We start from the raw sequence: 13,220 nt of genomic DNA, 5'->3' as shown, positions 1-13,220 counted from the left end.
TTCTCGTGTGAGTAACCTGCATTTCCCAAACGTGGCCACACGATGGCGGTCAACATCCATCCACAATGCTATTATTCTTTGTGTATTATTTAGCTTATTAATTATTTAATTTGTGTGCTCTATTATTTGGAAACAAACAGAGAAACATTTCAAAACACTTCTTTCATTATGTATCCTTATTTAGAATAGCAGTTGTATGAGGAGTGAAAAGATGTCGCATGTAGGTGGTGTGCAAGATCACACACATTTAATGGAAAACATCTAATTTATTAACTAATTTGTTTTTTTCATCTTCAGTAACTGCTTTATCCTGGTCATGTTGTTTAACCTAGGAACAATAGGCTTGAGGATGGGATCTCTGTCCATTATAGTGCACCATACGCTCATTCTTACACTCATTCACACCTACAGTTAATTTCCTTACAAGTTTATGGAAGATGGGAGAACATCTAAACAGAAAGTGAGAGTGTAGAAAACACTGTTTTCAGTCTGTATTTCACTGCCATAACAGAAGGCTTTCGTTGCCCTTATTTCTTACTGTATGTGGGTCACATAATAAAGTATTTCTCTCACACCGCTCCTTTAGAGCTGGTTACAGGTGATTAGTATAACTGATCTGACACACATTTATAGAGCTCTAGATCTAGAGCTAATCAAGTCAGAGATAAGACCTCAGCTTCTGCTGTGTGTCACAAACATCTGAAACAGCTAACCTTCACCTCACTTCACCACTCTTTAAAACCGAGCAGGACAAACAATGGGTTTGTTTATACGAACAAGTTAAGTCAAGTCAAGAAGCTTTTATTGTCATTTCAACCATATACAGTATAGCTGTTGCAGTACACAATGAGACAACGTTTCAGCAAATGACTGAAATATTGTATAGTATGTGCAAAACGGCTGAAATGTTGGACAGTTTGTGTGCGAAAGAGCAAAACAGCATGTAAACAGGTGTGCAAAACAGCATGTAAACAGTTTGATGGATGTAAGCAGCATGTAAACAGTTTGAACAATCCCGGTTTCCTGTGGACAGACCCAAAACATCTGCAAGGAAATGTTCTTGGCAAGAGAGCATCTTCCGTAGAGCAGCTGTACTCCTCCTCAAAGCAAAGCAAAATAATAGAAGCAATGATATACTAACATACAGATAACCTTCATTTCAGATCCTTAAAAAATACGTCTGTTCAAGTCACTTAATTGGATTACTGTTATTTCTCACTGTATATACATATACACACACACAAACACATACATATGAAATAATTCTTTATCATGGGCTGCTTTGGACATAGAGTCTATCCCAGAAACACACATAAGGTCAGTTTGTTATAGACAGTCTGCCTACTGGCCTGTTTCTGGGCTGTCGTACAAAACCAAAAAATCCGAGAAGAATAAACAAACCAACGGAACCAGAAATATAATTTCCTAACTTTCAGGTATATATCTATGGATGCAGCATTGCTACAATGTTAGGACCCCAAGGCGACATCTATGGTATATATCTATGGATCTTTGTAAAGGGCTCTTGTACTTCAAATGCATGCATGATGCCGGACTTCTGTGCCGCATTTGGATATTCAAACGAAGAAAAATCAAAACCAGACAGTAAGGGATTACATTTCACAGGAGAGAATGTGTTTTATGATACTGAACGTTAGGAAATTATATTTCTGGTTTCGTTGGTTTGTTTTAGTCCTTGGTTAACGACCGCAGCTAATCCATGCTAGTTACCCATTAGTTTTTTGACAGTTAGGAAAACCGACAATGTTTGTAGATTCCAAAGCTCTTAATAAGGACATTCAAAATTGACCCATGCTTTTTTTGCTTAAAGGTGAAAAGACCCAACTTTATGTATGTTTTGTAAGATTCCCTTATCTGTCAAACATATTTTATTAGATTGTCCTGGACTTAACACAAGCAGAATGCTCTTTTATCAAGTTACTTCACTTAAGGACATATTTAATGACATTATGCCTGAAAAGGACTTGGATTTTTTTTATCATATATTAATTTAAAAAAATTGTATAACATGACGCTGTTTATATTTGTTTTGTTTTTATTGTATTTATATGATATTTGTGTTTTTGTAATTGAATTTTTGCCATGAAAATAGCTTTGATTGCTGACATGGTATTGAATAAAATAATCTGAATCCGATCTAAAGCAGAAGTAGGCTCTGAGGACATATTTGGTCTTCGACATTTGAGACTCAAGATGGCATAGACAACCATCACTTTAGCTTAATGTCACTGGTTGTCTGTAACTTTCATAAGTTGAGACAACACCATGTCGCAAAGGTTCATACTGCAGCATACTGCAACTGCAGAGCAAAGGTGTCAGGAAGAAACTGTGTAAGGTCGTGTTGTTGCAGGGATACTATATAAACCACTACAAATAAACCAATACATTTTAAATGTTTAAATTAACATGTATAGTCACACCATTGTAGCAGTGTTACATGCAGTAGGCTATAAGGTAAGTAGCGATTGTTCATTTGAAGTTTACTCAAGTAGAAGAATGTAACTAATAAATTTACACCTACTAGCACTAGGCATTATATTGTGAAAAAGTAGATTATCTTAATATCAAAACCTTAAATTTTCTCTGGACTTAATGATAAATACATGTCTGACCTTTGGAACGAACCAAAAAAAACTAGAAAATCGCATTCATGACGATTTATGGTGATTTTATATGCCTATATTCACGCTGATGCATTAAGAGGAGGGGGTCCCCTGTACCGAGATGGCGGCTCAATTAACGCATTCGTTCCAATGTACTGCCCTATACAAGGCGACATTGCAGGGGTTTCGTTACCACGGCGTAAAGTGGGCGTGTTTCCGGAGGTCTTGGAAAAACGCCTTCTTTAAAAAAAAAACAGCATACTACGAAGGACAAAAAGTCATGCAGGAAGATTTATTTTAGAAAACAAATAAACAGCCGGGGGCACGGTGGCTTAGTGGTTAGCACGTTTGCCTCACACCTCCAGGGTCGGGGTTCGATTCCCGCCTTCACCTTGTGTGTGTGGAGTTTGCATGTTCTCCCTGTGCCTCGGGGGTTTCATCCGGATACTCTGGTTTCCTCCCCCGGTCCAAAGACATGCAATCAAGGTAGGTTGATTGGCATCTCTGGAATTGAGATTGTCCCTAGTGTGTGAACTCTGAAATTGTCCCTAGTGTGTGATTGCGTGAGTGAATGAGAGTGTGTGTGTGTGCCCTGTGATGGGTTGGCACTCCGTCCAGGGTGTATCCTGCCTTGATGCCCGATGACGCCTGAGATAGGCACAGGCTCCCCGTGACCCGAGGTAGTTCGGATAAGCGGTAGAAGATGAATGAATGAATGAATGAAATAGGGTTAGAGTTAGATTATCAAATAGGCCACGCCTATCTGATGACGCAATATCTGTTACGCTGTACTGAAATACCTGGAAATAAGTGCCTGCCATGGACCTGTAGGAACTCCCGGAAATGACGCATAGTAAAAACACGAAGCGCGCATGTGAAATGGTTCCCCTCTGCTGAAAGAGGAAAGAATCAAATCAAATCAAATTTTATTTGTCACATACACATACATACAGGGTACGACATTTTGCATCTGTCCTGTATATAAGCAATTTAGGATAAGAAATATACTAAAACCAGAAGGAGATAGATAAATAAAAAAGTATGAACCATATATATATATATATATATATATATATATATATAGATAGATAGATAGATAGATAGATAGATAGATAGATAGATGTGTGTGTGTGTGTGTGTGTGTGTGTGTGTGTGTGTATGGCAGTATGGTGTGTAAATAGCAGAGGTGGGAGTAAGTCACACATGTGCAAGTCTCAAGTAAGTGTCTCAAGTCTTAACCTTCAATTCTCAAGTAAGTCCGAGTCATTTTTTGTGAGTGTCAAGTCAAGTCAAGTCACTGCTTTATGTCAAGCAAGTCAAGTCAAGTCGTAGCTTGAGTCAAGCAAGTCACTGGCAAGTCATACAGATGTTTGATAATTTAACTAAATGTATATATTAAACAAAGTTAAATCTACAGTATTTATGGACTATGAGTTTTATTTGCACCAAAAAATGATTATATGCATTTATTTTTAAAAAGGTGTCCACATACAGGTGAGTTGTAAATACAATAAAAATCTAAAAATGAATAAAAATCAAAACTACAAAGCCTAAGATGTAAATGTAACTGAAATAAGGCCAAAATAAAAGCATGAAACGTTTCAATATGCCTCAAACATGGCAGAAGACCATGGAAAAGTATATATACAAAAGTACAATGGTTTCTATGCAACAAAATGGCATTTTTTGAACAGGCATTCCCTTTTAATGGGACATGAACACATCCTTAAATTAGATCCTTCCTTTTTAACAACAGAATAACAACAACAATCAATCACGTCAACCAAAAAACGTAAATTATTGAATCATGCAAACCTTGAAGTGAATTAACTATTGGGGGGAGAGAGAGAGAGAGAGAGAGAGAGAGAGAGAGAGAGAGAGAGAGAGAGAGAGAGAGAGATTATTGGAGTGAGTGTAATGTATTAATTAAAGGGATATAAAATTCTGTCATCTTTTTCTCACCCTCATGATGTTAAAACCTGTATAAATTTCTTTGTTTTGATGAACACACATGTAGATATTTTGAGGACTGTTTATAACCAAACCATTCTTGAGCCCCATTCACTTCCATAGTGGGAAAATAAGAATACTATAGAAGTGAATGGGGCTCATGAAGGGTTTGGTTACAAACATTCCTTAAAATATCTTCCTCCGTGTTCATCTAAACAAAGAAATTTATACAGGTTTGTAACATGAGGGTGAGAAAATTATGAAAGATTTATTTATTTTTTTTTTTGGGTGAAATATCCCTTTAAATTGAATGTGTGTGCGTGTGCATGCGAGACAAGAATATGGCTGTGCCATATATAATATATATATGCATCCCCATAAACGATCCATACGCTTTTCACTCAAAGCCTAACCCTGAAGACCCATTGTAAGTGCGATTGCAAAAAAGATTTCCACATAAACAGTGACCAACCATTTACACTACATTTCGCTTGCAAAAAATTACATTTCATAGAACTTCAATTGTGTCATTCAATTGTGAGCGATGTGGTCGCATACTGCTGTTCTTCTCTTCTCATCTTGCACAAAATCCCGGTACCCGAACTTAATTATTTTTGGTGTATTTGGGTATTTCATGTTTCGTCACGACTGTTAAGGTTTATTAGTTAGTGCGCGCGCTCCCTCTGCTTGTCTGCTGCGTCACGTGGTTAGATTACGCTCTTGCGTGCGTTTAAAAACAGATTTAAAAAAAAAAAAAAAAAAAAAAAAAAGTTTTTTCGAGTCATTTAACTCAAGTCCGAGTCAAGCCTCAAGTCATGAATGTCAAGTCAAAGTCAAGTCGATAGTGTATAAAGTGGCACTGTGCTGTGCAAGTCCACAGTTAAAGTGACAGTGACAGTCCAGAGTTAAACGGTCAGTGCAAAAAAAGGTGTGCATAAAAACACCTGTAGATGGAGAGAGAGAGGGCCAGTACTAGATCCTTGGTATTTCCTGATTTAGACTCTGAATGGCCTGTGGGACGAAGCCTCTCCTCATTCTCTCTGTGTTTGCTTTCAAGGAGCGGAAGCGTTTTCCTGAGCACAACAAAGAAAAAAGTCCATAGTTGGGATGGCTGAGATCCTTTACAATCTTCTTGGCCCTGGTCCGGCACCGTATGCTGTAGATGTCCTGCAGGTGAGGGAGCTCAGTGTGGATGGTACGTTCAGCTGATCGCACCACCCTCTGAAGGGTGTTGCTACCCGTTAGGACGCTCTCAATGGTGCAAGTGTAGAAAGTCTTTAGCACCTGAGAGGGTAGTCTGAAGTTCCTTAAGCGTCTCTGGTGGTACAGACGCTGCCAGGCCTTCTTCACCAGGGTGTTGATGTGACAGGACCAAGACAGGTCCTATGTGATGTGAACACCCAGGTACCGGAAACTGTCCACTCTCTCCACTGGGGTCCCAGTGTCATCAGCAAACTTGATGATGGTGGTGGAGCTGGAAGTGTCCACACAGTCATACGTGTGTACATGACTGTGAATGTACAAGAAGGCATGTAATGCATTAAAGCTCGGAAAAAAGAAAGTGTTAAAAAAAAACAAAAAACAACCACCAGGAAACAATGTCTTGGATCCAGAGAAGGTAGATTTAAAGAATTAAAACATGGAGCTGGATATTTAACTGATGTGAAACTTTAATCTTTATTTGTAAGTTTTAAGGCCAGTGTGTTGTCTCATTCTTCGCTGAACACATCTCTGTATCACTGCATGATTAACAACATTTACCCAAAATGACATTCTTACCCAAAAGTGTGTGCAGTACAAATATTTAACACAAAAATATACACCAGACTTTCCAGTTCATCATACATGGTCTTAATAATAAATAATAATAAATGATTTGACTCTGGTGGACTCCTTTCAGTGTGTTTCCTCTTCATCATATGGCATAGAGGTGTGCATCAGGACCTGGATCCTGGGATCTTTACCACACTTACCACATTCATCTAAAAATATTAACTGCAAGAGTAAAAAAGGTCTCATGCACACATCTAATGCACAGATCAGTGTTTTTATTACTGCTCACTAATATCATGACTATACAATAACTGGAATTATAATCCAAACTCTATTAGATGGCAGAAAGAAAGGATTATTATTATTTTTTTAAGATTATTTCTATTCTAAACGCACATTACAAATGTCTAAACTACATAGATTTCCTGAGGGTTCCACAAATACTAATGAAGAGTCAGTATAACATTCTATACTCATCAGATATCAGTAGGTATTAAACAGCCTACAGTGTACATGCTTAAAATAACAACAATAAAATAAAATATAGATCCCTTAAAGTGAGCGCAGGATATCTGTAGGAGGGACGAGGTACGTATATGTTTTTGAAGGGAAGTAAATAAAAGCCATTCGTTTTTTTTATGAAGTTGTGAAAACCAGAGAAGCTTTAACGTTTGATGACGTTGATTTATTAATCTTCCTGTTAATGGAAATATTTCCTGTAGATACGCCACAGAAGGAGGTTTTAAAGTCACCGTGACTCCAAACACGTCGTTTACGGCTCTGTTAGGGATGTGAGCTCAGACGCTGTACTTATCTCATAGTGGACGCCCAAGGTCGGCTTCAGCTGAGCCCGATATGAGCTCATACCAACAAATTCCAAAGCCTGAAATGTCGTTCAAGAACTTGCTCCAGAGAGAGACTGCGGTCAGCGAGGGCCGTCACACGATCTGCTTGTCTGCTCTGCAGGGATTTGTAGACGAAGGCTCGCTTTCCCTTTACGCCACAAGAATTCTGGGCCAAAAACAGCCAGTGCCCATGAGGGCAGCTGCCCCAGTAGAGAGCGCTCACAAAGACGCTGCGTTGTCATTAGGTCTTAAATCACACCCGCTGGGATTTTTTGTTTTTTTATTGGTTACTTCTAAGCACTATTGTGATGAGGCTTCCTCTGCTATCGCTCTTCCACAGCACATCCAAAGCAGACATTTTCCTGGGTATCTTGCAGAAAAAACAAGGCATTATAAGTGTGGTGCAGATGAATGAGCAGGTTTTGCTTTGGAAAAAAAAAAAAGCAAGCAGGCAAATCGTTAGTGTGTGCTCTGGGGCAAAGAGGGAAAGAAAAGAAATATCAGTGTAGATGTGTGTCTTTATTTGATATAAAATGATGCTATAAGAAACTCTGACATATGTGACATCTGACATATCTGACATATATGTTAATACTTTAAGTTAAAAATCCATCATGTAATTTTTACTGTGAGGTCTGTAACCTGTAGCAGCTCAGATAAGATCTGTGTCTTATTTTCTAGACTGAGAAATGAAACCAGGGTGTTCTTGGTTCAGCTCGAGTGGACGGAGAAGAGGAAGAGATATTTTCTCTTTTCAGTCCTGGATGTTGAGCAGAGGTTACGTGTGTGTTTTCCTCTTGTCGTCAAAGAGGCTGCGCAGCAGGTAGACCTGCACGCAGGACACAACCACCATCACTACCATGTTAGTGAAGGACCAGATGTTGACACGATCGAGGTTGCTCTCCTGCAGGTTGCGGTCACGCGCCTCAAAGGCCTTCAGAACTGTCTGGATCTGCAGACTCTTCCCTAATCTCGCCTTCACGCTGTTTATCGTGTCCTGGAGAGGGGGAGAGGGGGAGGGGGGAGGGAGAGAGAGAGAGAGAGAGAGAGAGAGAGAGATTAGACAAGCAGAGAGTGAGAGAGACGAGCAGAGAGTGAGACAAGCAGAGTGAGCTCCAAAAACAAACACAGATCTAAACAATGTGGAAGATGAGGTCGGTGATGTCTGAGGTTCTGTGAGGTCGGTGATGTCTGAGGTTCTGTGAGGTCGGTGATGTCTGAGGTTCTGTGAGATGTTCTGGATGGTTATAGACATGATTTTGACGATGCCTCTCTGTCCACACCTCCACACTCTGAGTATTACTCTAGTCTTTGGTAAAAACGAATCCTTTTGTGCTACTTCAGAAACACTTCCTGCACATCTGCAGTTTCGATCTTGAACTTCCTGAAACAAAAATCATAATCTGGAACCTATTTTTATCCTGTGGGCCAAAAGCAAGCGACAGAACTGCTGAGCGTTGAAACATTCAGGCTCTGCACTTGGCAAATTCTGCTTTATATTTGATTTATTCTCACATTGACAAAGCGCTCGCTTGATTTCTCAATCCTGAGGAATAAAGACACCAACAAACTAAAGCTGAAGTATTTTTTCCCATTAAATCATATGTTTTAAAGTTTGTGCTCTAATTTAGGTGCTGCATTAAAAATAACATTTTTGCCACATGCCTCTGCCGTACTTTTAAGTCCCAGTTTCCATTAATACTTGTTGTAATTTATGCTGACCTGGTGAAATGGCGTAATGATTCCAGTAGAAAAGTCTTGCTTCCTTCTGTTGTTTTGCAATAACATCTGATCTAGAATGATTCTTTTCATGGTTTGAGAGGTATTCTCAATGCAAGGTTGCTAAGAATGTGTGTGTTCTCTCACCATGATGTCTTCCAACTTCATGTCCAGCAGGTCAGCACCTTGCACGTACTCCTTCCAGCTCTCGGGATCTTCTCCATCGTCCATGTTGTCCAGAATGAGCTCGAAGAAAATGATCTTCTCAGACACTGCGCTGAAGGTGTTGTCAAAGCAGAACATGTAGTCTCCCTCCTCCGTCTCCACTCTGAGAAAGAACACCAGCTATCTAATGTTGATGATGATAATAATAAGAAAAATAATAACGCATGCAGACATGAAGGAGAGTAAAAAACCTACGTATGAACTCCGTCAGACTTCCTGAAGTCTGAGGCCAGAATGTGACCTGTAGGAGAGGACAGGTAGAAATCCACGTCCAGTCCTGCTCCATCCAGGACCTGCAAATTCAACAAAACACATAGTCAGGTATGATGGAAACTCTCCTCTCCAGGAGGAATTTGTTCAGACCACAATCCAACATCAAAATACTCATTCTCAAGTTCAAGCAGCCACTTCTGGATTTACCTGGATTTACTCTGAGTGCTCTGAAGAGTTCTCCGGTTTTGCATGCATATGCATAGAGGCAGACATGAATTATTCATCATGTACAAAACACTGAGCAAAACACACGACTGCTTACAAACAGACTTGATTAACAAAGATTCTCCGTCTTGTCTTTACCCAGATGGTGCACTTATTCAAACGAGAGTGTGGAACGTTGGATACTTCATGCACTCAAAGATTGCAGCTTTGCTTGTGGAAAGGAAAAACTTTTCAGGAGGGGTCACAACTATATGAAACATCTATATGTTCATCAGCATCATCACGGTTTCCAAAAATCTCCACACAGGAACTTAACCATAACGACTCTTTAAACCAAGCACAGATCCCAGGAGACCCCGAGACAACCACATGGACGAGTGACCCTTTGCCTGTAACTCTGATAACTTCAGATACATGTTTCACAATACTGTTCGGATTGTGCCACAAATCTGCACTTTAACACGCTCGCTCAAAATGGCCACTTTATTAAGAACATTCACGAAATGATCCAAGGCTCACTGAAACTAGGCAGGTGAAAACCGGAACAATGTTTTCGATTCGGGACAGGAGTGTGTTACAGTCGCAGTCAGGGTAGCGCCTCGACGAACAAGGGACCAAACAAACAAGGTTTAGGGATGTGACCTCTTCAGCTGTTCAGAAAAAGGAAGAAAAGAGTAAAACGTCTGCTACATGCATATAGATCGCAAAGTCATTCTGAACGTCGACTCATTGCTAAATAAATTCCTTCATGACTCTCCATGAAGTTTCAGGTCCAAATCCAGTTCACTCCTAATTATGATAAAAGTAGTTAGCTCTGTTTCTGGAGTTTTGGTGTATGTAAACATTTAAGCCATTGGAATACTGATATAGTGGAAAAAGCTGAAATCAGTTTTTATATGAAAATAGCCAGAAAAAACCTACAGTCACATAAATAGTGTGTTTTGAAAAACTGAGATAAAAAAATCTGTAGCTTAGGCGCATGTACACTTAATATTGTAGATGACATAAGAGTTACACCTCCCGATGCCACCTCATGTCTGAAAACCTGCCCCCCTTTTTTCACCTATACTGTGAACGGAATATTTACCTTTCTCGCATTTAACAGACACATTTACCCAGAGTGACTTACAATTTATACAACTGAGCAATTAAGGGTTAAGGGCCTTGATCAAGGACCCAGCAGTGGCACTTGGTGGAGCTGGGATCATGAATTAGCAACAACATCCGTGTTAAAGTTGGAAATCTGATTAAATATTGATTTCAGTGATTGTTATTGAACACGCACACACACACGCACACACACACGCACATACAGTACACGCACGCACGCACGCGCACACACACACACACGCACGCACGCACACTCACTCACACCTAAAATAAATATTGTGGTTTTTTTTTTACCTGATACTCTATTTCCAGAGATGCGTCTTTCTTCATGGTTTGGTAGAAACACTCCTTGTGTCCGGGAGGCAGTGTGAAGGTGAAGTCGCTGTCCAGAGACTGTGTGAAAGCGCCGGTGACCACAAACCACTCCGACACACACAGCCATACGTGCATTAACACTAATCCCCAACTCAACCGCATAATGACAACTAACAGTGTGAGAACAATAACACCTCAAAGCCTAATAACTTTATATAAACTCAACTTTCCTGGGAAACTTGTGTGTGTGTGTGTGTGTGTGTGTGTGTGTGTCGACCAACTACTTCAGGACCCAGCAGCTCTGAAGAGAGATCAACATGTAGACCAACTTATTTATTTATTTATTTATTTATTTAAAAATAATAATTTAAGAAACTAATGAAAAAATTTATCTCCAAATTTAATCAGAAAATTATCCATTTATCCATAGAATTAAGTTATCCATTCAGGCGAATATCACAGACACCCTTAAAGCGTGGCATTATGGGAAATTGAGTCTTTGCTTCGAACTCGCGAACTTTGGACATTTTGGACATTTTGTATGTTTTACATGTATACTGACTATACATCGTCCATGTACATGATTTAAGGCAAGACTTATAATAATATTCAGGGGTAATAATTAACGACTTGCTCGAATCTTATTGGTCGGAAGGTGTGTGTTGTTCCAGCTGTGACGTGAACGATAGGTTTATATCAATGTGTTCGTTATTTAATAATAATAATAATAATAATAATAATAATAATAATAATAATAATAATAATAACAATAATAATTAATAATACTGATAATAATAATAATATTTAATAATAATAATACTGATCATAATAATAATATGACTTGTTTTGCATTGTTTGTACTAGGTTGCACACTATGCCTAAACTTAGCCTATAGTCCTTAGCTCTGTGTTGTCTTATGTAGACCTCCGTGAAGTTGGCACCCCATAAAAAGAAATAATCACCAAAACTATGCCATTCGTTTGTGCTTCGTTTGTGCTGATTTGTGCCGCAAAAACGAACGTTTGTGCTGGTTTGGTGTTTGAGATATTAAACATTGTGTGACGTCACTTTCCACCCCACATCGCCCAAATCGCTCAAAACCGGCTTAGTGCGTTTGTGCTCGATTTGTGCCCATTTGTGCCGTTAAAACAAACACTGTATCTGTTTTCCTTCCTGAGATATAACCAAAATATTTTCAGGAACTGTGACGTCACTCTCCACCCCAGTTCGTCTAAATCACACAAAACTGGTGTCATTCGTTTGTGCTCGATTTGTGCCGGTTTGTGCCGTTGAAATGAACGTCAAGTATATTTCCCCTTCTTAGAAATAACAAAAACAATTTGGAGCTGTGACGTCACTCCCCACCCCGTGCCGTCCAAATCTCTCCAAACCGGTACTCGATTTGTGCCGGTTCGCGCCGCTAAAATAAACATTAAATCTTATTCCCTTCCTTAGAAATAACAAATACAATACGGGACAGTTACGTCACTCTCCACCCCACTTCGTCCAATTCAGACAAAAGCAGTGGCGTTTGTTTGTGCTCAATTTGTGCCTCTAAAATAAACATTGTATCTAATTTGCTTCCTTAAAAATAGCAAACAGAATAAAATAGCGGGTCTAAGGTGAGTAGATATCGGTAGCGTACACCAGAGACATCCATTTATGTGTCAGCATACATGGGACACAGTTCAAATAAACTGTTTAAAAGTTACAATGGTTAAGTGGCTTAATTTTTTAAAGAGACAAGTATAATTAAACAAGCAAGGCTCATTAATAACCAACACATATTTTATAAGGAGCTCCTGCATGCATTTACAGTGTATACAAAATTATGAGATTAATTAAAAAAATTAGAACACAGAAATATGAAACGATAGAAAAAAAATTTAATTACACTTTTTCCCCAAAAAAATTCCCAATAGAAGGCCTCAATGTACTGTTTTTTTGAGTCCTGAGTCATTTATTAAATCTATTCAAAACAGCTGATTCGTTCATTCAGAACGAAGGAAACCGTTTTTATGAATCGGTAATTGAATCACAAATAGAACCGGGTTGTCGTCCAAATCGCCTTAACCCGGTGCTATTTGTTTGTGCTGTATAACACCATATATAACTTATTTATTCCCTTCATAAGGAAATTATAAAATGTCTGGAGGAGACGTGACCCCACGCAAGCCGTTCTATATACCTATTGTTTAAATATGGTCACGCTTTCTTTGTG

General features: G+C 39.1%; 2 protein-coding genes across 2 annotated transcripts in view; both read right to left on the bottom strand.

The window, feature by feature from the left end:
- LOC132843392 (core histone macro-H2A.1-like) overlaps positions 1–13,220 on the bottom strand; it is a 38,692-nt gene that overhangs the window by 11,137 nt on the left and 14,335 nt on the right. Inside the window, exon 2 of the mRNA XM_060866687.1 lies at positions 3,583–3,594. Coding sequence (XP_060722670.1) covers positions 3,583–3,594 — 12 coding nt within the window. The remainder of the gene's footprint in view (positions 1–3,582; positions 3,595–13,220) is intronic.
- On the bottom strand, positions 6,294–11,282 carry LOC132843394 (transmembrane emp24 domain-containing protein 5-like). The gene is made up of 4 exons (XM_060866689.1): positions 10,979–11,282; positions 9,332–9,429; positions 9,059–9,239; positions 6,294–8,189 (listed from the first exon to the last, which is right to left on the bottom strand). The coding sequence occupies exons 1-4, from the start codon at positions 11,159–11,161 to the stop codon at positions 7,971–7,973; spliced, it is 681 nt and encodes a 226-aa protein (XP_060722672.1). The 5' UTR covers positions 11,162–11,282; the 3' UTR covers positions 6,294–7,970.

The sequence above is a fragment of the Tachysurus vachellii genome, chromosome 3 (genome assembly GCF_030014155.1).
Source record: "Tachysurus vachellii isolate PV-2020 chromosome 3, HZAU_Pvac_v1, whole genome shotgun sequence".
Lineage (NCBI taxonomy): Eukaryota > Metazoa > Chordata > Actinopteri > Siluriformes > Bagridae > Tachysurus > Tachysurus vachellii.
The sequence above is the reverse complement of the archived record's forward strand: the minus strand, read 5'-3'. Positions and strand labels throughout refer to the sequence as shown.

Bases quoted from the DNA above. Each gene is read 5' to 3' on its own strand.
- LOC132843394 (XM_060866689.1), bottom strand. From the start codon at position 11,161: ATGCGGTTGAGTTGGGGATTAGTGTTAATGCACGTATGGCTGTGTGTG. The intron at 9,430-10,978 runs GTAAAAAAAAAA...TTGAATTTGCAG, and splicing joins CTCTGGAAATAGAGTATCAG to GTCCTGGATGGAGCAGGACT. The intron at 8,190-9,058 runs GTGAGAGAACAC...CCCCCTCTCCAG, and splicing joins TGAAGTTGGAAGACATCATG to GACACGATAAACAGCGTGAA.